Here is a 26,371-nt window from a genome sequence, read left to right as displayed (position 1 = left end):
CTACAGGAACATGCCGTTGCCCCATAGGCTCCGTTGTCATATTTCAGGAACGTTTTCAAATGTCTCCACCTTGTGGTCAATGCTGAGTAAATATTGATATCTAGTACTGTACTGTACAGTATGTTGTACTTTAAAATAAAATGTTAAACTGTCCAGTGAAAAAGCACCTATTCTCTTAATCATACCCAAATAATGTTGTCAACTCATATATTGGTATTTCTGGCCAAAGCATCAATTGGAGAGAAAAAAAAAACACTTAAAAAACCCCACCTCAAACGTTAATCTCAAACCGACGTTTTCACTAAATCTTGCTATTTCCTCATAAAGGATGATGTCATCCTCCTGAGGAGGATTGAGCTGGCCAATCAGCGATCTACTCACATTAATATTTGTAATGACCGGTATACGCCCACACCATTCTGTTGTTGGGTTCTCCCCATTTCTGATGTTTCCATCATGATGCCCAACATATCCAGATGCCACAAGTGTCTTTAAGCTCTGTACATACCTTTCACTTATATGAGACTGACAATGAACAAGCGTTCAACTCACACAGATAAAACCACAGTTGCTCAATAGTCTAGAGTGGCTTCTCCCCAGTGTGTCACCTCCTTCATTTGCCCGGATAATCTGAAAGCACAGACGACGTGAAAGCAACATAGTGGTTAACTACAAGGTATTACCTTTCTCCAGTCTTGCTTTTGTTACGGCAGCGCAAATAAGTGGAAAGGAGTCAAGGGGAGGATCCTACCTCATAAGGAAGCCAACTAGACTATCGGGATGCAGCCATTGTATTAGTCGGTTGTTACACTTCATCACCACAAGAGGGACATGCAAGAGACACAGATCGGCAATAATGGGGTCTCACACACAATGTATATAAAAACATACATTTATTGTTGTGTTACTATCGGTTACTTGATCAACAATAAAATGGCAATAGGCCAAGAGATATACACATATATAGAAAGCCAAGAGCGTTTACTTTTTATGTTCAGTGGCGATTAAAATGCAATGATAAAAAACTGCGAACTCACTGTTGGCAACACTATCCATGAACAATGCGTTTTTAATGGTGTTTGTTATTCATTCAAAAACCCTCCTCTCAACTGGCTGTTAAAGTAGTTTAACTCGATCATTTACAAGAGGGAAAAATACTGTACATGAATCTGTATGCAAACACTCTTTTTCCAAAAGGTGAGAACACTATAGTTTTATAACAACATTCTTCCGGACAGAAAAAACAATTCACCAGTTTTCTCCCAAAACAGATGAGACAAAAAAGTCAAGCTGATGGTATCTTGTCTGTCGTGACAGACCGACCGATAGTGGTGCACTGTAAATTCTGTAAATAGTGTAGATTATAGATTAGATAATATAAATGTTGACTCTCTAGATACAAGGACAGCCACCAGTGCAGTCCACATGCATTCCTCAGCGGCCTGGACTCTTTGACCTGAAGTCACCATTCCATGTCCTTGACGTCACATCTGACCCTACATCTAAATACACAGGATCCCTTCATCACAGTAGTTCCCAGTAGTTCTCCGCCACTGACCCAAGGTAGTGAGTGTCTGGCTGCTATGCCATGTTATTCATATGGATATAGAAGGGAAACCATGGCAGAGTTTGGCCCTCTTCTCACAGGATGCTGTTAGACGAGTAGAGGTGAATAAGTAAAACATTTCCATACTTAGTAAGAGAAACCAAACCTGCACGGACACGCACAGGATGACGAAACATTACAAGAGGAATCCCAAATATGTGTTTTCAGAGTCATACACCTGTTATGTTTGGAAATCTGTTGTGCAATGTGTGTAGTAAACCCAATTAGATCTGTTATGCCGGAGGCCATTGCACACGCCTATTGGTGGATATATAAAACTAGAGAGTTACAGAATAAAAAATATCAGGGTACTCTGCTGGGTATTTGTGTCAAGCTATTAACTATAATTTGACATTATTACAATCCTTTATTATAGGGATCTGCTGTGTCGAACTAGCACTGCTAGAGACGTCAACCTGTGAGTCCAAAGTATGTGGGATCTGCCGAAATCTCTCACATTGTTCAACCACAAAAGCACACAAACAGTCTCTATTGTCTTCAGTAAGCCCTCTAACTGATAGAAGCAAAGCCAACGTAAGCCATGTATTTCAGTTGCATTGATTCCAGGCAGACAGACACAGGCCATAAAGCCAAACGCTCATTCATTTGGCTATAATGGACCACAAGCTGACTGTGTGCAGTGGCATCACCAATGCTGATGAGGCAGAGGGATGGATATGTATCTGCAACAGTTGTAGTGAGTTCCCATGGCAGCCCATAAAACGGATATATAGTGATGGGACAATAGGCATATGAATCTCAGTGGTTGGGTGGTGTGGTTAGATGTGCAGGAAGCAGGGGTTTAAGGCAGTGGCCATTCTCTATTGATCGGGAATGCTTGTCATGTATAGTGGTTAACTAGTGAAACGCCCCAAAACGGAGGCTGAGTGGCTAACACAGTCTATTGGGAATAATAAGTCCAGGTTCATGGGATCCTTTCAGTTCCAACCGAAGCTTCACTCCAGTCCAGAGAGACTCCTACATTCCATGTGCTGCTGCTGCTGAGCAAAACACAGCGTGTTTCTTTCCACGAGGGCTGGAACTAGCCTGGTTAATCCAGGCTGAGCAGTTGTTACCAGGCTAGAACTGCTTTTTATTACGACCTGTCGCTCCGTTTTGCTTCTACATTTCCATTCCGGCGCTTAGGAACGCTTGAGTTCTACTGAATGTGCAAAACATTGATCATATCACCCAGGCCAGAAGCAGTCAATTACAAACACACAAGCATCTTATATTAACAAATAAAAGTATAATTAAAGACTAGAAACAAATACAAAAAAGAAAACCCAACAAGCAGCCCCTGAAACATCAAAGTCCCTCTACGCGCTGCAATAATGTTGTCTGAGCTCACCACAACAAGTTCCACATCAGGGTTTGAGACTAAATCCTGCCTTTTCAGCTAAACGTCATTGCCAGTTATGTGCCAGAAATAATAATGGAAGCGAGAATAACTGAAAAGTGATAAAAGTAGGCTACGTACATGTTTAAGTACAGTCATTTTCATAGTTCATAATAACATTTTACATGAATTGCACATATCCAAAGGAAAAATAGTGTTTGTCCACGAAACACACAACTAAAACAGACTTCCTAGTATTCGAAGTTCTGGCTTTGCTTAAAAACGAGCAAATGACATTGGGAGTGCTTTCATGTCCGACTATTGTCTAACTTCTCATCAATGATACTACGAAGCAACATGGCAGCCTGGATTGATTGCAGAATCATGTACTGTATTTAAGCAGTGGTAAGGGCACTTCAAATGACTGTGTTACAATGCATTCACCTTGATGAACTGAAACAGATGCCTCTTATATAAACAACTAAAATCTTGTCGCCTCAATGTATTTCTCACCATTGTCAAAATGGACACTGCGGGGCAGAACTTTGGCGATTCTCGGTTTGCATAACACACTTGGTGGTTGAAAAATAATTCCAACGTTGTACCTAAGAATAAGGAGGCTTTTCCTCCTTATTGGGTGGTTTAGTTAATGGTAGAGGAGAAGATGTAATGCTAAATTTGGGCTGGGTGTCTGTCCTCCTTGGGGAACTGAGGAGCCTGTATTCTTCATTCTTAATCAATCGTCCTTGGAGCCTCAACCCTCCCTTCCTCCCCCCTCAGTAATGGTTGACAGTGATAGGGAGTGGGCGAGCGCTGAGAAGATTATTGGAGATGTTTAGACTAGGACTGAGCTGAAGCATTGGGGCAAGCATGACCCCTACACTATGCACGCTGACATTCTATCTTGAAATCCATTTAAAGCTAAACTCAACTGCATTATTCAAACGTCTTAGTTCAAGGTGACAGTCAGCTCTAGTTAGGATAGCTCTGATCTGAAGGCTAAATCCCTCGGAATTCCCTATAGGACTCATGTCTTTGAGACAGTTTTGAGAGGTGGCTACACAAACACACAGACAACAAGGGGATGTCAGAGCAACTGGAGCCAGCAGAGATTGGCTGGGCTATGTGGTCACTATCACTAGGCTTATGTCCAGTCTCAGTGCTGCCGTATTATTGTCACATACTGTGAACTCAAAAAACAAACCATGGCAAAGAGGACCTGTGCAATAATTGGCTAATAATGTGAAAGAAGACTCAAGTCTGAGGAGATTGGATTTTCAGATCGGGGCCCATTGAATTGAATGTGGAGATAACCTGTTGCTGTGGCAACTCCAGCTGAGAGCAATTCAAGCATCCTTTTTGACGGTTTATGTTTTTTTCCAACTTGTTCATTGAAGCTCATTGAGATTTTACCAAGCGAGGACTATTTGCCAGTTTGTAGTATCAAAGCACTTTTTGTCTCATCCGAGTACTTCATCGTTCATTGAAGCAGGTTTAATTTGATAACACCCACCCCCTACACTTTTTCCTACCAAAAGATAGGTGAAACATCTGAGCACTGCATACAATGTCATAGTCCACAATAAGGCTAATGATTTATTACAGTTTTTTACCATAGATTTTCCGCTCATGGTTTGGTTGCGTTGTTGAATGGACAGAGACGAGAGGGTGAGATTTGTTAGCATTACGACACGAGTCCAGAGAGTATTGGATGAGCGGTGAGAAGCTAGTGAGTAATGGAGCTCAGAGCGGTTGGGAGTGGGTCAGGTGTTGGGATTGGGTTAGGTGCTGCTGAGACTGGGTCAGATGCTGGGACTGTGAGTGTTGCTGCTGGAGGATGCGCACCACTCGGCTGAGCGTGTCTGTGGTCGCGAAGGCCAAGTACTTGCAGCACAGCCAATCCTCCAGGCTTACGCCACAGCCCGTGTCCAGCGAGCGCTCTGCGAACTTGATCATCATCAGCGTCCTCTTCAGGTCCAGCCAGTTCTGGAGGGTGGTCTCGTGCTGGCTGGAGTTGGTGCCTGATGTCTGGCCACTGGTGTAGCTGAGAGCCTGGAAGAGGTCCTCACGGGGCCCCCAGAGCAGACACTGCAGGCAGGCCCTGGCCTCGGCCATCTGGATCCTTTCCGAGGGGTTGACGGTGAGCAGGAGGCTGGCCAACTGCTGCAGGCCCTGGGAGTAGAGGGAGCGGGCCGGGAGTGGCGGCAGGTCAGCCCAGGTGTACTCCCTCTCCTTCAGCTCGGGTGTCTCCTCGAAGGGGTTGGGCCGGTGCAGCATCTCGTAGATGAGGATGCCTGTCTGGAACTCGTCGCACTTGCGATATTGTGTCGCTGTGACGATCTCGGGCGCCAGTCGCGACTGGTTGCACAGCGCGCTGGGGTCCACCACCAGGGGGCTCTTCTGCTTGGCCTGGGAGAAATTGCTTATGATGAGGCGGGCAGGGCAGGTGGCGTTGGTGGCCGTGTTGGCAGCACCTGCCCCGGAGGTGGCACTGTTGCTGCTGTTATTGTTGGGCTCGAGCAGGTCCAAGTTCCAGGGGTTTCCCGGGTGGCAGTGCACCAGCAGCAGGTTTTCCAGACGCAGATCACAGTGGGTCACGTGGTAGGGCTTCATGTGCTCCAGGCCCGAGCACAGCTGTAAAAGCAGCAGGCACACCTGACGTTCGTACAGGTCCGGGTTGCGGGCGTGCCGGACTGCGCCCTCCCTAACAAAGTCAGCAACGGTCTGGAAGGGCACCTCACGGGTGATCACCACCACTCGGCTACGCAGGCGGCCGGTGGTGCCCATGTGGTGGCCTGGGATCTGGGCATCCTCGGCATGCCTGTTCTGCATGGCATTCGTTGTTTCAACAGTCTCCTTCTTCCTCCTTGACTCCTTATCCTTTGTCTCTTTCTGCCCTTCCTCATTGTCTTCCTCTTCCTCCTCCTCCTCCTCCCAGGGCAGCAGGCGGGGGGGGACGTCGGCCAGGAAGTGGCCACAGTCCTGCTGGATGTTGAAGTGGAGTGCAAGGCTCTGTCTCACCGCCAGGCTGTGGAAAAACTGCTGCTGGTTCTCCTTCACATTACACCGACAGATCTGGAGCAAGGGAGAGAGAAAAAGACAGTCAACATCTACAAAAATTTCCACTACTAAGATATGTACAGTCGCTAGAGAAAGTTTACACACCCCTTGCACGGTCTTCACATTTTCTGCCTTTTAATTTAATCTAAAAGGGGATTATATATTCAATCCCCCCCATCGATCTACACAACCTACTCCGCATTTTCAAAATTAAAGAAAAATCATATAAATTGCGTATGTCTTCACACCCCTGACACTCTTAAGGATACGCCCCTTTAAATTTTTTTTTTGCCTAAAATGACATACCCAAATCTAACTGCCTGTAGCTCAGGACCTGAAGCAAGGATATGCATATTCTCGATACCATTTGAAAGGAAACACTGAAGTTTGTGGAAATGTTAAATTAATGTAGGAGAATATAACACATTAGATATGGTAAAAGATAATACCATCATTTTTTAAATGCAAGAGAAAGGCCATAATGTATTATTCTAGCCTAGGCGCAATTCAGATTTTGGCCACTAGATGGGAGCAGTGTATTTAGACTGATCCAATGAACCATTGCTTATCTGTTCAAAATGTTGAAACAAGACTGCCCAAATGTGCCCAATTGGTTTATTAATACATTTTCAAGTTCATAACTGTGCACTCTCCTCAAACAATAGCATGGTATTCTTTCACTGTAATATCTACTGTAAATTGGACAGTGCTGTTAGATTAACAAGAATTTAAGCTTTCTGCCAATATCAGATATGTCTATGTCCTGGGAAATGTTCTTGTTACTTACAACCTCATGCTAATCACATTAGCCTACGTTAGCTCAACCCTCCTGCACCTTTGGCAGCCATTACAGCTGTGAATAATTTTTATTAAGATTCTACCAACTTTGTACAACTCTTAGTGCAACATACAGTGCATTCAGAAAGTATTAAGACCCTTCCCTTTCTCCACATTTTGCTACGTTACAGCCTTATTCTAAAATTGATTAAATATTTTTCCCCCTAATCAACCTACACACAATACACAAAAATGACAAACAGGTTTTAGACATTTTTGCAAAGGCATTAAAAAGAAAAAACATAAATACTTTATTTACATAAGTATTCAGACTGGAAATTGAGCTCAGGTGCATTTTGTTTCTATTGATCATCCGTGATGTGTTTCTACAACTTGATTGGAGTCACCTATGGTAAATGCGTCTGGGGTACCACCCTATGGTGAAGCTTGGTGGTGGCAGCATCATGCTGTGGGGATATTTTTCAGTCGCAGGGACTGGGAGATTAGTCAGGATCGAGGGGAAGATACATTTTTTAAAAACTTTTACCCCTTTTTCTCCCCAATTTCATGATATCCAAATTGGTGGTTACAGTTGCTGCAACTCCCGTACGGATTCGGGAGAAGCGAAGGTCGAGAGGCATGTGTCCTCCAAAACACAACCTTGCCAAGCCGCACTGCTTCTTGACACACTGCTCGCTTAACCCGGAAGACAGGCGCACCAATGTGTCGGAGGAAACTACGTACAACTGATGACCATGTCAGTGTGTATGTGCCCGACCCGCCACAGGAGTTGCTACAACGCGAATGGACAAGGACATCCCGGCCAGCCAAACCCTCCCCTAACCCGGACGACGCTGGGCCAATTGTGCGCCGTCTCATGGGTCTCCCGGTCACGGTCGGTTGCGGCACAGCCCGGGATCGAACCCGGATCTGTAGTGAAGCCGTATGCGTTGCGCCACTCTGGAGGCCCCAAGGGAAAGATGAATGACACAAAGTACAGAGATATATTTGATGAAAACCTGCTCCAGAGCGTTCAGAACGTCAGACTGGGGCGAAGGTTCACCTTCCAACAGGACAACGACCCTAAGCACACAGCCAAGACAACGCAGGAGTGGCTTTGGGAAAAGTGTCTGAATGTCCTTGAGTTGCCCAGCCAGAGCACAGACTTGAACCCAATCGAAGATCTCTGGAGAGACCTGAAAATAGCTGTGCAGCAATGCTCCCCATCCAGCCTGACAGATCTTGAGAGGATCTACAGAGAAGAATGGGAGAAACTCCCCAAATACAGACTGGCACAGTATTTCAGTCATGATACACAAAGATATTAATACGGAAGCCCAGTTTTTATAGCCTAAAGCAGGGCTGCTTTTGAGTAGGCGAGTGTGGAGCAGAGCATTTTTAAAATGTATTTAACCGTTATTTAACTAGGGAAGTCAGTTAAGAACAAATTCTTATTGACAATGATGGCCTAACACCTGCCAAACCCGGACGATGTTGGGCCAATTGTGTGCCGCGCTATGGGACTCCCAATCACAGCCGGTTGTGATACAGCCTGGATTCGAACCAGGGTGTCTGTAGTGACGCCTCTAGCACTGAGATGCAGTGCCTCTCTCCGCTCTGGGCATGCTCTGCCTAGCATTTTTTTATTTCCTTCATCACTATTCTTTTAATTCAGCCTGTCAGATTATTGGTGCATAAAAACAGCTCCACGGCAGTAATCTGCAGTCCCTAAAATACGGTTTAATTATCTAAAACCCCTAAGGGACAAATATTATTTTGCGAATTGTAATATCAGACCAGGTTTAGCAGAAGGCATTAAGATTTCTGAACGGCTTCATATGCCCTGATTGGTAAATATGCCCAGAAAGTATTGAAACCCTTGGACTTTTTCCACTTTTGTTTAGTTTTTGGTCAACGATCTACACAAAATTCTCTAATGTAAAAGTGGAAGAGAAATGCTAACATTTGTAAAACAAAATATGAATAAAACACTAATATATCTTGATTAGATAAGTATTCAACGCCCTGAGTCAATACATGTTAGAATCACCTTTAGCAGCAATAACAGCTCAGAGTCTCTTTGGGTAAGCCTCTAAGAGCTTTCCACACCTGGATTGTGCAACATTTGCCCATTATTGTTTTTTAAATTCTTCAAGCTCTGACAAATTGGTTATTGATCATTGCTACACAACTATTTTCAGGTCTTGCCATAGAGTTTTGATTTAAATCTGCTTGAAAATCTAACGCGGCCACTCAGGAACTTTCACTGTCTTCTTGGTAAGCAACTCTAGTGTAGATTTGGCCTTGTATTTTAGGTTATGCTCCTGCTTAAAGGTGAATTAATCTCCCAGAGTCTGGTGGAAAGCAGACTGAACCAGGTTTTCCTCTAGGATTTTGCCTTTGCATTGCTCCATAGCATTTCTTTTTTATCTTGAAAAACTCCCCAGTCCTGAACAATTACAAGCATACCCATAACATGATGCAGCCACCACTATGCATACAAATATGGATAGTGGTACATATTTTGGTTTTCTTCCAAAACATAAAACTTTGTATTCAGGACAAAAGGTTAATTGCTTTGCCACATTTTTTTGCAGTAATGCCTTGTTTTAGAATATTTGTATTCTGTTAGTATTGTGGATTAACTACAATGTTGTTGATCCGTCCTCAGTTTTCTCCTATCACAGCCATTAAACTCTCTGTTTTAAAGTCACCATTGGCCCCATGGTGAAACCCCTGAGCGGTTTCCTTCCTCTCCAGAGTTAGGAAGGACGCCTGTATTGTTGTAGTGACTGGGTGTATTGATACACCATCCAAAGTGTAATTAATAACTTCACCATGCTCAAAGGGATGTTTGATGTCTGCTTTTTATTTTTTATTTTTACCCATTTACCAATAGGTGCCCTTTTTGCGAGGCATTGGAAAATCTTCCTGGTCTTTATGGTTGAATCTGTGTTTGAAATTCACTGCTCGACTGAGGGACCTTACAGATAATTGTATGTGTGGGGTACAGAGATGAGGTATTTAGGCTTGCCATAAAAAGGGGTTGAATATGTACTGACTAAAGACATTTCAGCTTATAAAAATGGTTAACTTATGCATATTTTTTAAAACATAATTCCACTTTGACATTATGTGGTATTGTGTGTAGGCCAGTGAAAAAAAAAGTTTAATCCATTTTAAATTCAGACTGTAACACAACAAAATGTGGAAAAAGTAATGGGGTGTGAATACTTTCTGAAAGCACTTTTGTTTACCAAAGACCCCACATTTAGACATTAGTTAAACTTCTTCCTGCTAATAAAATCAACTCTACACAATATTACTGTCAAAATAATCTGTGCACACCTTTTTTTGCCCAGTTGGTGGCTTTTGACTCATGGTAGCTTGAAGTGTTCGAAATGGCCTAACTCAAGTTTGTGTCAGTCTGCACAGAATAGCAAGGTAGTAATCCTTTATTATTAGTACTGCAAGAGGCTACAAAACTGCCACAGCAAGTTGATCCCTGCAATGCAAGGATTTATTTAGCAATCCGTCCGCCAAATCCATCCATTATGCATGGTTCTCTCTCTCAAGTGCTCCTTCGAAGATGCATTAAAATCAATATTTTTAGCTTTGCCTTATCAAAATAATATTTGATTCAATAAATAATTTCAAATCGCGTAGTATTGTTACTCGGCTGTGTTGAATTAATTTCCGTTAACTCTGAGTGAAAAAGACGTGGGAGGGGCCTCATTCACAATTTTCCCATCATGCTTTTTTTTGCAAGTAGATTTTTAGAATAGTTTTAATATCTATGTTTCCTCACGCACATTAACTGATTAACTGATCTTATAATATACAAAAGATAAATAACCACAATTTTTCTAAACTAATCCAATTTGAGGGGTTTCATCCGTTAATGAGATGGTTGTTCCAGTTTAGATGGTTTAGGTAGTATTGAATTTTGAGGCCTTCACCATAGCAGTCATTTTGAGTGCAGGTTGCAGGTGATAAAATATTCAAATTTTTGGATATCTTCCCTCTAGCTGGATTCCTATAGGTATTACTAATCCCTTCACAAACCAGCGTATTATGATTTGCAAGTCTGATGTGGCCCATGAGCCAGGAATTTCAGACCACAACGTTGTAGATAACTAGGCCATAACTAAAGGGCCGTTTGACATATGTACTACAGTGGGGCAAAAAAGTATTTAGTCAGCCACCAATTGTGCAAGTTCTCCCAATTAAAAGGATGAGAGAGGCCTGTAATTTTCATCATAGGTACACTTCAACTATGACAAACAAAATGAGAAAAGAAATTACAGAAAATCACATTGTAGGATTTTTAATGAATTTATTTTCAAATTATGGTGGAAAGACCCCACATTTACAGTAGCCTATGTATTGCCTATCTAAAACCTCCATGTATCATAGAAAGTAGAATATAAAGTATATATAGGCTACTGTGGGTGGGGTAGGCTAAATAATGACAACTGAATAGGCCTAGTTAAAATAATAGTGATAAAGGAAATGATAAATGCCAGGCAGAGCATGCCCAGAGCTTGTAGCTGAGCATTAGCAGAGCAAAATTGGAGGTGAAATTATGCTCTGCTCCTCGCACCACACTTGCCTACTTATACACTCGGGCATTCAAAAGCAGCACTGTTTTAGGCTGTCAAAGAACTGTCATATCAACGAATGGCTGCAGGCATCACGGTCTGACAAGCTGCATAACAAATGAGGCATAATTAGACAAAGAACAATTCAGTCATTTGACAGAGATACTAAGTTATTCAAACAATAGACTACGTGGTTCAAACAAGATCATTCCAAGAGGCTACTTTTTTTCTATAACTTGTCCTTGTGGTAAAAAATGATGTGGGTAAAACAAAGTGCGAATTAAAAGTACGAGTCTCGGAGCACCATTTGGTGCAAAAACTCGACTTATCCAGTTGCGGCACACTTCTTGAAAGTAAACCACTCTATTTCGTCCCTACGTTATATCGGCATCGAACATGTCCCCCTCCCCAGGAGAGGGGGTGACCTCGACAATTTATTGTTAAAACGAGAGGCTGCCTGGATCTTTAATTTAAAGACCCTTGCTTCTCCCGCTCTCAACGTAGACTTTGATCTGAAGCCATTCTGCTATTGTAAATGTTTGTAGGCTTATGTTGCTAAATTGTATCTATAAATCGTATGCTATCCCATCCATGTTTTTGGTACGTTATTTTCATATCTGAGAATTAACCAATGATATCAGGCCACAGCCAGCCATGATTACAGACACCTGTGTGTGTGTCCATTGACACTATATAAACTAGTGAACTGCAGTGTTTGTCATTATACCCCGATGAAGACAGCTTGTCTGTTGAAACATTGGATATTAGGTTATAACATTATTGCATCTGAGCTCCTAGAGACTGTGAGACTCTCCTTTTCTTTGTCAGTGTTCTACTCCGATAGCCAGCACCTCACCTAAACAGATGTGCATTTCTTTCGACCTCTAGATTCCTTTTTTTGTTTTGCCTTGAGCTTCAGGGTTTTTGTATTTTTATGCTATAGATGCTGCAATGGCTTAGGACTTTTGTGAATGTACTAGACTAAAGTACAGAGGCGTCACACACCTCATACAATATGCATGAACCAAATCCAGAACCAGAGCTTTACAAAACTTTGCAAGAAATAGAATTTCCTCTAAGGGTCCATGATCAACATATGATTGTTTCTTTGAAGAAGCCCTGATAGAGCACTGTCAGATTGTGAAAAACAGATTTCTGTAACTTCAGTCAAAAAATGTTTTGCTCCCTCTCTAAATCCACAGGGAAGGTCCAGAGAAAGAGAGAGCAAGCTAGAGAGAGAGAGATTATCTACGTCTCATCCTTTTCTTCAGATGTGCATCATTGTTCATGTCATCATCTTGTGCAAAGCTGGGAGAGGAGAGTACCCGCTGTCACAGGCATTGGTGGGAGCGCTTCTCTTCTCATAACCCCCAGTGACACCATGTGCAGCTCACTGTCGCTCTCATTCTCCCCACTTTGATCAAAGCACACAGAACACAGGGAGCAGCCAATCTCCAACAGGCCACATTCTCTGACTGAGACAATCATTCATTTGACATGTATATATGATATTATAAATGCCTCACATGCGGCTAGTAATAAGACGAAGCAATTAGCCTATTAAAAGGTTTATCTGACTCCAGAAAGAGGATTTAGTAATATGCAAGATCACTACAGCTGAGTTACAGTAATAGGCAACGTCTGAGAATGGAATTCTACATACAAGTGTATTTAATTACTTTGTCAAATGAATGGATTCATATAAAAGGAATACTCTTAAACAAGGCAATACTGACATAAACAAAGCTTAATTCTAGGCATATTGATCGTAGGGTTAACTTGGAAGTCAAAGCATGGACAAAGAGATCCCTACTAGGCCAGAGGCCTAGGAAATGAGAATTGATCATACAACCTTCCTCCATTAACTGGACACAGAATAATAGAGAGAAAAAGTCATTTCATCCCAATTATAACATCTGAAACTGTAACCTCTCAACCCAAAACCAACCACCATTCATCAATCAAACGATGCCACGTTTACAGTAACCTAAACACTCCCAGGCCCTATCTTAACAGAGGGCCACATCATTTAAGAGCTTGTGTGTGGGATTAGACCAATGTAAATAAAACAGAAATCCTGAGAACAATAAAACCTCAGAGAAATTTAGAGTTCACCCTGTCCAGATTCAAGTTAGCACAGAGATCATCCATCCATATAGACAGCATCAGAGATATCCTCAGAGAACAGTTACCACAGAGATCATACATCCATCATACATCCATATAGATATCATCAGAGTTATCCTCAGTGAATAGTTACCACAGAGATCATCCATCCATATAGACAGCATCAGAGTTATCCCTAGTGAACAGTTACCACAGATATCCATCCATATAGACAGCATCAGAGTTATCCCTAGTGAACAGTTACCACAGATATCCATCCATATAGACAGCATCAGAGTTATCCTCAGATAACAGTTACCACAGAGATCATCCATCCATATAGACAGCATCAGAGTTATCCCTAGTGAACAGTTACCACAGAGATCATCCATCCATATAGACAGCATCAGAGTTATCCTCAGATAACAGTTACCACAGAGATCATCCATCCATATAGACAGCATCAGAGTTATCCGCAGATAACAGTTACCACAGAGATCATACATCCATATAGACAGCATCAGAGTTATCCTCAGATAACAGTTACCACAGAGATCATCCATCCATATAGACAGCATCAGAGTTATCCTCAGATAACAGTTACCACAGAGATCATACATCCATATAGACAGCATCAGAGTTATCCCTAGTGAACAGTTACCACAGAGATCATCCATCCATATAGACAGCATCAGAGTTATCCGCAGAGAACAGTTACCACAGAGATCATACATCCATATAGACAGCATCAGAGTTATCCTCAGAGAACAGTTACCACAGATATCATACATTCATATAGACAGCATCAGTTATCCCTAGTGAACAGTTACCACAGAGATCATCCATCCATATAGACAGCATCAGAGTTATCCTCAGATAACAGTTACCACAGAGATCATACATCCATATAGACAGCATCAGAGTTATCCTCATATAACAGTTACCACAGAGATCATCCATCCATATAGACAGCATCAGAGATATCCTCAGAGAACAGTTACCACAGAGATCATACATCCATATAGACAGCATCAGAGATATCCTCAGAGAACAGTTACCACAGAGATCATACATCCATATAGATATCATCAGAGTTATCCTCAGATAACAGTTACCACAGAGATCATACATCCATATAGACAGCATCAGAGTTATCCCTAGTGAACAGTTACCACAGAGATCATACATCCATATAGACAGCATCAGAGTTATCCTCAGAGAACAGTTACAACAGATAGCATACATTCATATAGACAGCATCAGAGTTATCCCTAGTGAACAGTTACCACAGAGATCATACATCCATAAAGACAGCATCAGAGTTATCCTCAGATAACAGTTACCACAGAGATCATCCATCCATATAGACTGCATCAGAGTTATCCTCAGAGAACAGTTACCACAGAGATCCTACATCCATATAGACAGCATCAGAGTTATCCTCAGATAACAGTTACCACAGAGATCATACATCCATATAGACAGCATCAGTTATCCTCAGAGAACAGTTACCACAGAGATCATACATCCATATAGACATCAGAGTTATCCCTAGTGAACAGTTACCACAGAGATCATACATCCATATAGACAGCACCAGATTTAGAATTCCTCACAATCAAATGTAGACCGCATTATCTGCCAAGAGAATTCTCTTCGATTATAATCACAGCCGTATATATCCCCCCCAAGCAGACACATCGATGGCTCTGAACGAACTTTATTTAACTCTCTGCAAACTGGAAACAATTTATCCGGAGGCTGCATTCATTGTAGCTGGGGATTTTAACAAGGCTAATCTGAAAACAAGACTCCCTAAATTTTATCAGCATATCGATTGCACAACCAGGGGTGGAAAGACCTTGGATCATTGTTACTCTAACTTCCGCGACGCATATAAGGCCCTGCCCCGCCCCCCTTTCGGAAAAGCTGACCACGACTCCATTTTGTTGATCCCTGCCTACAGACAGAAACTAAAACAAGAGGCTCCCACGCTGAGGTCTGTCCAACGCTGGTCCGACCAAGCTGACTCCACACTCCAAGACTGCTTCCATCACGTGGACTGGGAGATGTTTCGTATTGCGTCAGATAACAACATTGACGAATACGCTGATTCGGTGTGCGAGTTCATTAGAACGTGCGTTGAAGATGTCGTTCCCATAGCAACGATTAAAACATTCCCTAACCAGAAACCGTGGATTGATGGCAGCATTCGTGTGAAACTGAAAGCGCGAACCACTGCTTTTAATCAGGGCAAGGTGTCTGGTAACATGACCGAATACAAACAGTGCAGCTATTCCCTCCGCAAGGCTATCAAACAAGCTAAGCGCCAGTACAGAGACAAAGTAGAATCTCAATTCAACGGCTCAGACACAAGAGGCATGTGGCAGGGTCTACAGTCAATCACGGACTACAGGAAGAAATCCAGCCCAGTCACGGACCAGGATGTCTTGCTCCCAGGCAGACTAAATAACTTTTTTGCCCGCTTTGAGGACAATACTGTGCCACTGACACGGCCTGCAACGAAAACATGCGGTCTCTCCTTCACTGCAGCCGAGGTGAGTAAGACAGTTAAACGTGTTAACCCTCGCAAGGCTGCAGGCCCAGACGGCATCCCCAGCCGCGCCCTCAGAGCATGCGCAGACCAGCTGGCCGGTGTGTTTACGGACATATTCAATCAATCCCTATACCAGTCTGCTGTTCCCACATGCTTCAAGAGGGCCACCTTTGTTCCTGTTCCCAAGAAAGCTAAGGTAAATGAGCTAAACGACTACCGCCCCGTAGCACTCACATCCGTCATCATGAAGTGCTTTGAGAGACTAGTCAAGGACCATATCACCTCCACCCTACCTGACACCCTAGACCCACTCCAATTTGCTTACCGCCCAAATAGGTCCACAGACGATGCAATCTCAACCACACTGCACACTGCCCTAACCCATCTGGACAAGAGGAATACCTATGTGAGAATGCTGTTCATCGACTACAGCTCGGCATTCAACACCATAGTACCCTCCAAGCTCGTCATCAAGCTCGAGACCCTGGGTCTCGACCCCGCCCTGTGCAACTGGGTACTGGACTTCCTGACGGGCCGCCCCCAGGTGGTGAGGGTAGGCAACAACATCTCCACCCCTCTGATCCTCAACACTGGGGCCCCACAAGGGTGCGTTCTGAGCCCTCTCCTGTACTCCCTGTTTACCCACGACTGCGTGGCCACGCACGCCTCCAACTCAATCATCAAGTTTGCGGACGACACAACAGTGGTAGGCTTGATTACCAACAACGACGAGACGGCCTACAGGGAGGAGGTGAGGGCCCTTGGAGTGTGGTGTCAGGAAAATAACCTCACACTCAACGTCAACAAAACTAAGGAGATGATTGTGGACTTCAGGAAACAGCAGAGGGAACACCCCCCTATCCACATCGATGGAACAGTAGTGGAGAGGGTAGCAAGTTTTAAGTTCCTTGGCATACACATCACAGACAAACTGAATTGGTCCACTCACACAGACAGCATCGTGAAGAAGGCGCAGCAGCGCCTCTTCAACCTCAGGAGGCTGAAGAAATTCGGCTTGTCACCAAAAGCACTCACAAACTTCTACAGATGCACAATCGAGAGCATCCTGGCGGGGTGTATCACCGCCTGGTATGGCAACTGCACCGCCCTCAACCGTAAGGCTATCCAGAGGGTAGTGAGGTCTGCACAACGCATCACCGGGGGCAAACTACCTGCCCTCCAGGACACCTACACCACCCGATGCTACAGGAAGGCCATAAAGATCATCAAGGACATCAACCACCCGAGCCACTGCCTGTTCAACCCGCTGTCATCCAGAAGGCGAGGTCAGTACAGGTGCATCAAAGCTGGGACCGAGAGACTGAAAAACAGCTTCTATCTCAAGGCCATCAGACTGTTAAACAGCCACCACTAACATTGAGTGGCTGCTGCCAACACACTGTCAATGACACTGACTCAACTCCAGCCACTTTAATAATGGGAATTGATGGGAAATTATGTAAATATATCACTAGCCACTTTAAACAATGCTACCTTATATAATGTTACTTACCCTACATTATTCATCTCATATGCATATGTATATACTGTACTCTATCATCGACTGCATCCTTATGTAATACATGTATCACTAGCCACTTTAACTATGCCACTTTGTTTACATACTCATCTCATATGTTATACTGTACTCGATATCATCTACTGTATCTTGCCTATGCTGCTTTGTACCATCACTCATTCATATATCCTTATGTACATATTCCTTATCCCCTTACACTGTGTATAAGACAGTAGTTTTTTTGGAATTGTTAGTTAGATTACTTGTTCGTTATTACTGCATTGTCGGAACTAGAAGCACAAGCATTTCGCTACACTCGCATTAACATCTGCTAACCATGTGTATGTGACAAATAAAATTGGATTAGATTTTGATTTGATTTGATTTGAGTTATCCTCAGAGAACAGTTACCATAGAGAGATCATACATCCATATAGACAGCATCAGAGTTATTCTCAGTGAACAAGTATTAGAAAGGATAATTATATAGTATCCTTGGTTGGTATGTATCAGTCAGTCCTCTAGATACTGTAACAGAGATACATTTTGGCTGCTCAGAGGGAGAAGGCCTGACTAGTCCTTGAGCATTGTCCTTTGTTTCTGGACCATTTGCCATGCAATGGTCTAAACAGGGAGAAATATAGGACAGCATAAACCTTGGGCTTTCAGTTGTACTATAGTTGTACAATAGTTGTATTTCATATTGGTGAGCTGTTACTGGATGGTTATTACAATAACAAATTAATGTTGTGGCTATTTTGGGCAAATCAAAGTTTGTCTGAAAGTTTGCCTACTTGGGAAACAGGACAACAAATCTAGAAGTGCACACTGATGACTAAACTAAAACAGAATGGACATACAACAACTTCATCTAAATGGCAATAGGCATTCGTTGTCCTTCCTTTGAACTGAAAATAATAGGTATGAGTGACCCTGACAGTTCTATATAGCCTAGAGCTTTATTTCCTTTATTTCCTTACTTTCCTCATCACTTTTCTTATGAGTTGATGAGAGTCAGTGTGACAGTTTCTTTGCACCCACAGGGTTGTTTGAACTGTGAAGTGATTCAATGCTAGAAATAGTCACACTGTCCGTGGTACACTTCTCTGCGAGAATAAGGCTAAATAACAAACCAGGGTTGGTATCAATGTATTATCATAAATGCATACTGCATTGACATTCAATTTGAATTTGATTTGCCTAGTTGAATTAATTCAAAAAATGGACTTGAATGGAACTGAGTGATTTTTCCCAAAGGAAGTTCAATTGAAATGCATTGAATTGGTATCAAGTATAGAGCTATCAGAAGCCTAACCTTGAAATAGAAATTGCTTTCCAAAAACCTTGGAGATATGACGCGCTCCTGCAAATCTGTGAAAAGCTGACTGACTGCGAATAATAAACATACTGTTAAATAGTCATGACTCAAATGCATAAACAGATCTATTTTGTTGATGTGTTGAGGGAGCAGAGAGCGCTATCTTCCTGCACACAACTGGGGCACATTGATATTATGGAGGGTGGAAACTTTTTTAATTGGGTCGCTAGGCTATTATGACTGTATGTGGATGCTCTTGTTTGTCTCATTTCTCGGGGAAATCGCCAGGGAAAACCACTCCTTCTCTTGAGCCTGGCCCTTAACGTGGAGAGAAGGCTTTGAAGTGCTTTGTGGAGCGCTGAGTGTTTTTCTGCCACGTAAATAATGCAGCCGCTACGAGCCTTCAGAAAGTATTCTCATACTGGCAGTATTACTGTGGTGCCTTATCGTAAACATCATGCACGTTTTGTCATATTTTTAACCTGTGCAGACTTCCTTCTTTTCACTCTGTCATTTCAGGCCAGTAATTGTGGAGTAACTACAATGCTGTTGATCCATCCTCCGTGTTCTCCAATCACAGCCATTAAACTCTGTAAGTGTTTTAAAGTCACCATTGGCCTCAATGGTGACATCCCTGAGGGGTTTCCTTCCTCTCCGGCAACTGAGTTAGGAAGGACGCCTGCATCTTTGTAGTGACTGGTTGTATTGATACACCATCCAAACTGTTATTACTAACTTCACCATGGTTAATATTAGCTTATTTTTTATTTATTTATTTATTACATAACTTTGCTTACATACATTACTTTGCTAGGGATTGGAAAACATCCCTGGTCTTTGTGGTTGTATCTGTGTTTGATAATTGTATGGGGTACAGAGCTGGTCAGAGCTGGTCATTAAAACATCATGTTAAACACTGTTATTGCACACAGAGTCCACGCAATGTATTATGTGACTTGTTAAGCAAATGTTTATTCCTGAACTTATTTAGGCTTGCCATAACAAAGGGGTTAAATACTTATTGATTCAAGACATTTCAACTTTTAATCTATTTTGCATTCAGGCTGTAACATTACAAAATGTGGGAAAAGTGTGAATACTTTCTGAAAGCACTGTATCCCCAGCTCCATGCTTATATTCAGGTCCCATCTGGCAGGCTGCCCACACACAAACACGCTAATGTAGCCATTTTTAGAAAGAATTTGGGATTTCATTTGGGTTTCTGCCCTAACACTACACAGCTGATTCAAATAATCGACTAATCATCCAGCTGTGATCATTTGAATCAGTTGTGTAGTGTTAGGGGGAAAAAAAACACTAAACGTGCACCACTTGGGATCCTGAGGACCGAGTTTGGGAAACACTGCCCTACTGGTTGTAAAGTGTTGGTCCCATGTTTCATGAGATGAAATAAAAGATCTCAGAATTTTTCCATACGCACAAAAAGCTTATTTCTCTCAAAATTTGTGCACAAATGAGTTTACATCCCTGTGTGTGAACATTTCTCATTTGCCAAGATAATCCATCCACCTGACAGGGGTGGCATATCAAGACGCTGATTAAACAGCATGATCATTACACAGGTGCACCTTGTGCTGGGGACAACAAAAGGTCACTTTAAAATGTGAAGTTTTGTCACACAACTCAATGCCACAGATGTCTCAAATTTTGAGGGAGCATGCAATTGGCATGCAGACTGTAGGAATGTCCACCTGAGTTGTTGCCAGAGAATTGAATGTTAATTTCTCTACCATAAGCTGCCTCCAACGTCATTTTAGAGAATTTGGCAGTATGTCCAACTGGCCTCATAACCCCAGACCACTTGTAACTACGCCAGCCCAGGACCTCCAAATACGGCTTCTTCAACTGTGGGATCGTCTGAGACCAGACACCCGATGAAACTGAGGTGTATTTCTGTCTGTAATAAAGCCAATTTGTGGGGAAAAACTCATTCTGATTGGCTGGGCCTAGCTCCCCAGGGGAGCCCCTGCCCAGTCATGTGAAATCCATAGATTAGGGCCTAACAAATGTATTTCAATTGACTGATTTCCTTATATGAACTGTAACTCAGTAAAATCGTTGAAATGGCTGCATGTAGCGTTTACATTTTTGTTCAGTATAGATGATGCATGTATGAACTACACATTGACACACTCAGATCAAAGCGGGAGGTTTAAAAAATACTTACTAGTTGTCAAAGTTCCAGAGCATGTCTTTCACTGAGTGTGATAGTTACTATAATAAAATTATCCCCTTGGTAATATTTTATTTTCAAAGCTAAGAAATTCACTTCAGCAGGAAGGAAGTTGAGAGAGGACAGAGCTGGTGACTTCCAAGCCATGGCAAACAGAGACATGCGGGACTCAGTGCCCAAAAGGCTTAAACTAGATTATTTAGAAGAGTTTTCATGAATAAGTGAAGATTAAATATATATATATTTATTTATTAAAAACTATTTAACTTAAATAAAGCTGCTCTCTTGAAGTTCAAAGAGATCTCACAATATTTATTTTGATCTCAAAATAAATCACTGAGGAATATTAAATTATTTTATTACTACTACTTAGAGTGCAAAGGCCTCCCTTTTGAAACCTTTTGGTCATACCTTGATGGCGTAGTTGACCAACGGATCCTTGGCATAGGAGGCAGTGTAGTAAACAGAGTCTCCGGCTTCGCAGCAGGGCTTCCCTGTGGTCAACCTGAAGTGCGACCAGCTGTCCGTGCCAAAGCGCAGGTGGTCCTTCTGCCCGGCCATAAAGCGGTCCTCGCACTTCCCCGCCAGCTTCCTCAACGTGTCCGTGTGCAGCCCCCGGATGCGACCCACCACCTCCTCCCAGCTGTCCATGCCATTGTAGAGGGCCTGCCTCTGGGGTTTGCTGCCCACCCTGGCCGTGGTCCGGGCCTTACCCGCCAGGGACTCTGCACTGTGGCAGCCCCGCCGCTCCCTCCCCGTGGTGGCGTTGGGGGCCGAGGCCAGGCACGACAGGCTGTTGGCCCCTCGGCCCTTGTTGACGGCCATCACAGGTCTCTCCAGGGAGTCCCCACTCTCCTGGTCATGAGCGCGGGCCTCGGAGCTGAGCGAGGAGCTGTGGCTGCCCGTCTCCCAGGTGGAGTCCAGGTCGTACAGGGGGTTGGCTACGCTCAGGTTGGTACCCCCGGGTTTCGCCTCACGCTTGGGCCTCAGAGGGAGCTCCTTTCCCAGGCTGGAGGTCTCTGTACTGGGGCGGGCTACCGACTTCTTGGGCAGCGGGGGTGGAGTGGCTTTGGAGGCCTCCTCGTCCAAGTCGGCCAGGGTGTCATCCGAAGCCTTGATGTTCCGTGGGTGCTTCAGCGGGATCATGTTGGCTCTGGATTGACCTGCGAAAGGAAAGAGAGATTACAACAACAACGCACGTTTCAAACATCAACAGTTCATCATCACCAAGTTATTGAGTCAAACGATTTGCCTGTATTGAGAACCTAACACATCCGACAACCCTATTCCTCTGACAGTATTCTCATACTTTCGTTCTCATGTACAGTAGCTACATATGCTGCCTAGTTCCTCCCTGCGATAGGTCCTGGGGCAAATTCAGGACACCAACCAGAACAGAACAGCTGGTAGTAAGTCTGTCCAACTAGCCACCATGTGGTTCGAAAGTAAATCTCTCCTCAAGTGGTTTTCAGAGAGGCTTAAGGAGGCACTTGGAAAGTGATTTTGTCAGCGGGCTTTAGTTAACAGTGCCCTAATTTTGTCCACCATGGCAGAAATCCCTAGATCCCTCAAGCTTTTCTCCAGAGTGATGGTTCGGTGGGGGTTCCCAGTCAGGGTGAAAAGGACTCACACAGTGACGGGAATTAAAAAGCATTAAGAATAGCCATTGTGTCACTCCTCAGAGAAAGCGTATTGTAGACTTTGATGCATACACTTCAGGGAACTGAAAAAAACAAAACAATTATTGTAAGACATTAAAAGTTGTAGGCTTGTCCTTGTTCTGAATCCCTTCTCATCTTCCTTGGACATTTTGGTTAGGCCTGGAATGTCATTAAACACTGAATGAGATTTCAAGATGTTAAAAATGAAAACATCTGTTAGTCCACACCAATCCAAAATACTCTTGGCTGCCTTATCATTTAGGTGCTAAATAGGCTACCAAAGATCTGAATATTGCCTGAAGGGAATCTTCTATCACTCGTGTAAGATTCTGTCCAAGACTGGGAGGCCTCTATCCATCATCTTGTCTAAGAATATGGAGTAATGAGCACTGAGGATCAGATAGAAATAAGAGGCAAAATTTGTTTTTAAAGGAAAACAACAGTATTTAACATTTTCCCTTGCAAATCCATTGTAATCCCGCTAAAGACAACCATCTTTAGCCTAATCCAAATGTATGAATGACCCTGCCACTAATGCTCTTGCTACTACTTTCACTTGGAAAATCCTCCTGAAACGTGTACACACACACCAATGATTTTCAGATCAATGTACAGAAGCAGTGTTTCAATCTGTTCCTGTTCCCCCAGGGGCAGTATAGTTTTGTTTTAGCCCAGCACTAACCCATGTGATTCAACTAAGTTAAACACTGAGCATTTGATCAGTTGAATCAGGTGTGCTGGCCTGACAACAAATATGTGCAATTGACACTGTACTAGGCCAAAAGTGAAAATGGCTTTAAGTGACCCATTTCTAGATTTAGTACTATAACACTGGGCTCTCCAGCTGCACGGTGACATGAGGATTCTGCTTCTTGGAGAGTCTACGTCACCAACTCAGGAGAGATTGCTCTGCTATTGCCCATGCCTAGCTATATGAATCACTGGTGTGTGTGTGTGTGTGCGCGCATGTATTTTAAAGGAGAATGTGAGTCAGTGTGTGTGTGTGTGTTTATGTGTCTGTGTGATGGTGCATGGGCGAAGGGTGCAGACCTGCCAACCCTGTCCAACTTTTTAGGAGTACAAGACGCGTGCGGCAAATTGGAGATTCAACTCGCGCACATAGCACGTGCCGAATCGGGGTTCTCTTTCCCCGCATTCTCGTGCTGTTTGTGAGTCTGATCTATAAAAAGGTTGGAATACTTTCTTTCTTGAAAACATTCCATTTACACATATGGTCAAAGTCACCAACAAGATCTAGTTAGAAAGACATAAAGGGACTTTATTCTTTGATTAAACATATAATAACACGTTATTTGTTCAGGTACGAAATCTACAAACGTCTTATCCACAATCCATTTTTATTTCAACTCTGACCTAATAAGAACAGATGTTTGAAGCAGAGCATCAGTAACAAATAAACATATCCATAAGAAAAACAAAAAAGCTATGATAGGAAACAGTGGGTGAGAACAAATCTTCTGGAGACCTTCAAATGTTCAGGAAATAATTTCCTAGACAGATTTTCCTGGTAGCTAGAAAACCTTTCCTTATGCAGCGGGGCATCAGGGTAGAGTTCTCTGTGGCAAACTGTTCCTCTGGCAATCATTGAAACCTTCTTGGTAATGAGGGCCTGTACTGGTAATGAGGCTCTGTACTGGGTTTTGTTCTTGGAAACGAGACTGAAAATTAGTTTGCAGTCTGCATTGCTGTGGAATATGACCATATCCCCAGCATCACAGCCGGAAGGTGGGAGTAGACCAGCCTGACCCCCCTTTTCATTGTGCCGATTTCTCTCCAGTTTTTAAAAATTTATTTCACCATTATTTAACCAGGTAGGCTAGTTGAGAACACGTTCTCATTTACAACTGCGCCCTGGCCAAGATAAAGCAAAGCAGTGCAACAAAAACAACAGAGTTACACATGGGATAAACAAACGTACAGTCAATAACACAATAGAGAAGTCTATATACAGTGTGTGCAAATGTAGTAAGAGTAAGGGAGGTAAAGCAATAAATAGGCCATAAAGGCGAAATAATTACAATTTAGCATTAACACTGGAGTGATAAATGTGCAGAAGATGAATGTGCAAGTAGAGATACTGGTGTGCAAAGGAGCAAAAATGAATAACATGGGGATGAGGTAGTTGGGTGGGCTATTTAGAGATGGGCTGTGTACAGGTGCAGTGATTGGTAAGCTGCTCTGACAGCTGATGCTTAAAGTTAGTGAGGGAGATAAGTCTCCAGCTTGAGTGAAATAATGCAGAGAAAGCGTGCCATGAAAAAGTTGAGGGATGAGAACTTGTCAGCGACCACTGCAATGTCAGCGACCACTGTATGCTGGAGGAGCACATCTCCAAATGGAAATTTCAGCAACATGTAGTCGACAGCATAAGAAAATCCGTTTCTGACATCGGCATAGGTCTTCAGCTTGCCTTGGCCCCCATGTTGAGTCTCTATAGTAGAGGAACGCTCGTCTCAAAACAGGGCCAATCACTAGGGCCAGCTCACAAGTATTGGCTTTTTAGACACGGTTCCTAATCAACACTAAAAGCAAAATCACACAGCCGCCATACCGCTCAGGAAGGAGATGCGTTCTGTCTCCTAGAGATAACGAACTTGGTGCGAAAAGTGCAAATCAATCCCAGAACAACAGCAAAGGACCTTGTGAAGATGCTGGAGAAAACAGGTTAAAAAGTATCTATATCCACATATCTACAGTAAAACGAGTCCTATATCGACATAACCTGAAAGGCCGCTCAGCAAGGAAGAAGCCACTTCTCCAAAACCGCCATGAAAAAGCCAGACTACGGTTTGCAACTGCACATGGGGACAAAGATGGTACTTTTTGGAGAAATGTCCTCAAAAATATAACTATTTGGCCATAATGACCATTGTTATTTTTGGAGGACAAAGGGGGAGGCTTGCAAGCCGAAGAACACCATCCCAACCATGAAGCACGGGGGTGGCAGCATCATCTTGTGGGGGTGCTTTGCTGCAGGAGGGACTGGTGCACTTGACAAAATAGATTGCTTCATGAAGGAAAATTATGTGGGTATATTGAAGAAACATCAGTCAGGAAGTTAAAGCTTGGTCGCAAATGGGTCTTCCAAATGGACAATGACCCCAAGCTTACTTCCAAAGTTGTGACAAAATGGCTTAAGGACAACAAAGTCAAGGTATTGGAGTGGCCATCACAAAGCTCTGACCTCAATCCTATAGAACATTTGTTGGCAGAAGTGGAAAAGCGTGTGCGAGCAAGGAGGCCTACAAACCTGACTCAGTTACACCAGCTCTGTCAGGAGGAATGGGCAAAATTCACCCAACTTATTGTGGGAAGCTTGTGGAAGTCTTCCTGAAATATTTGACCCAAGTTAAACTATTTAAAGGCAACGCTACCAAATACTAATTGAGTGTATGTATGTGTGATGGAAGAAATAAAAGCTGAAATAAATAATTCTCTCAACTAATATTCTGACATTTCATATTCTTAAAATAAATTGGTGATCCTAACTGACCTAAGACAGTAACAATTTCCTATGATTAAATATCAGTAATTGTGAAAAACTGAGTTTAAATGTATTTGGAAAAGGTGTATGTAAACTTCCGACTTCAACTGTATGTCACACTCGCACAA

General features: G+C 43.0%; 1 protein-coding gene across 2 annotated transcripts in view; it reads right to left on the bottom strand.

Moving 5' to 3' along the window:
• Positions 1-876: 876 nt before the first annotated feature.
• peak1 (pseudopodium-enriched atypical kinase 1) overlaps positions 877-26,371 on the bottom strand; it is a 267,608-nt gene continuing 242,113 nt past the window's right edge. For both annotated transcript variants that reach the window (XM_031802148.1, XM_020456793.2), the window contains 2 exons: positions 21,489-22,240; positions 877-6,020 (listed from right to left, as the gene is read on the bottom strand). In XM_031802148.1, coding sequence (XP_031658008.1) covers positions 4,689-6,020; positions 21,489-22,240 — 2,084 coding nt within the window. In that variant the 3' untranslated portion in view covers positions 877-4,688. The remainder of the gene's footprint in view (positions 6,021-21,488; positions 22,241-26,371) is intronic.

This window comes from Oncorhynchus kisutch, linkage group LG22 (assembly GCF_002021735.2).
Source record: "Oncorhynchus kisutch isolate 150728-3 linkage group LG22, Okis_V2, whole genome shotgun sequence".
NCBI classification, from domain to species: Eukaryota; Metazoa; Chordata; class Actinopteri; order Salmoniformes; family Salmonidae; genus Oncorhynchus; species Oncorhynchus kisutch.
Note: the sequence above shows the minus strand (reverse complement) of the source record. Positions and strands in the feature narration are given on the sequence as shown.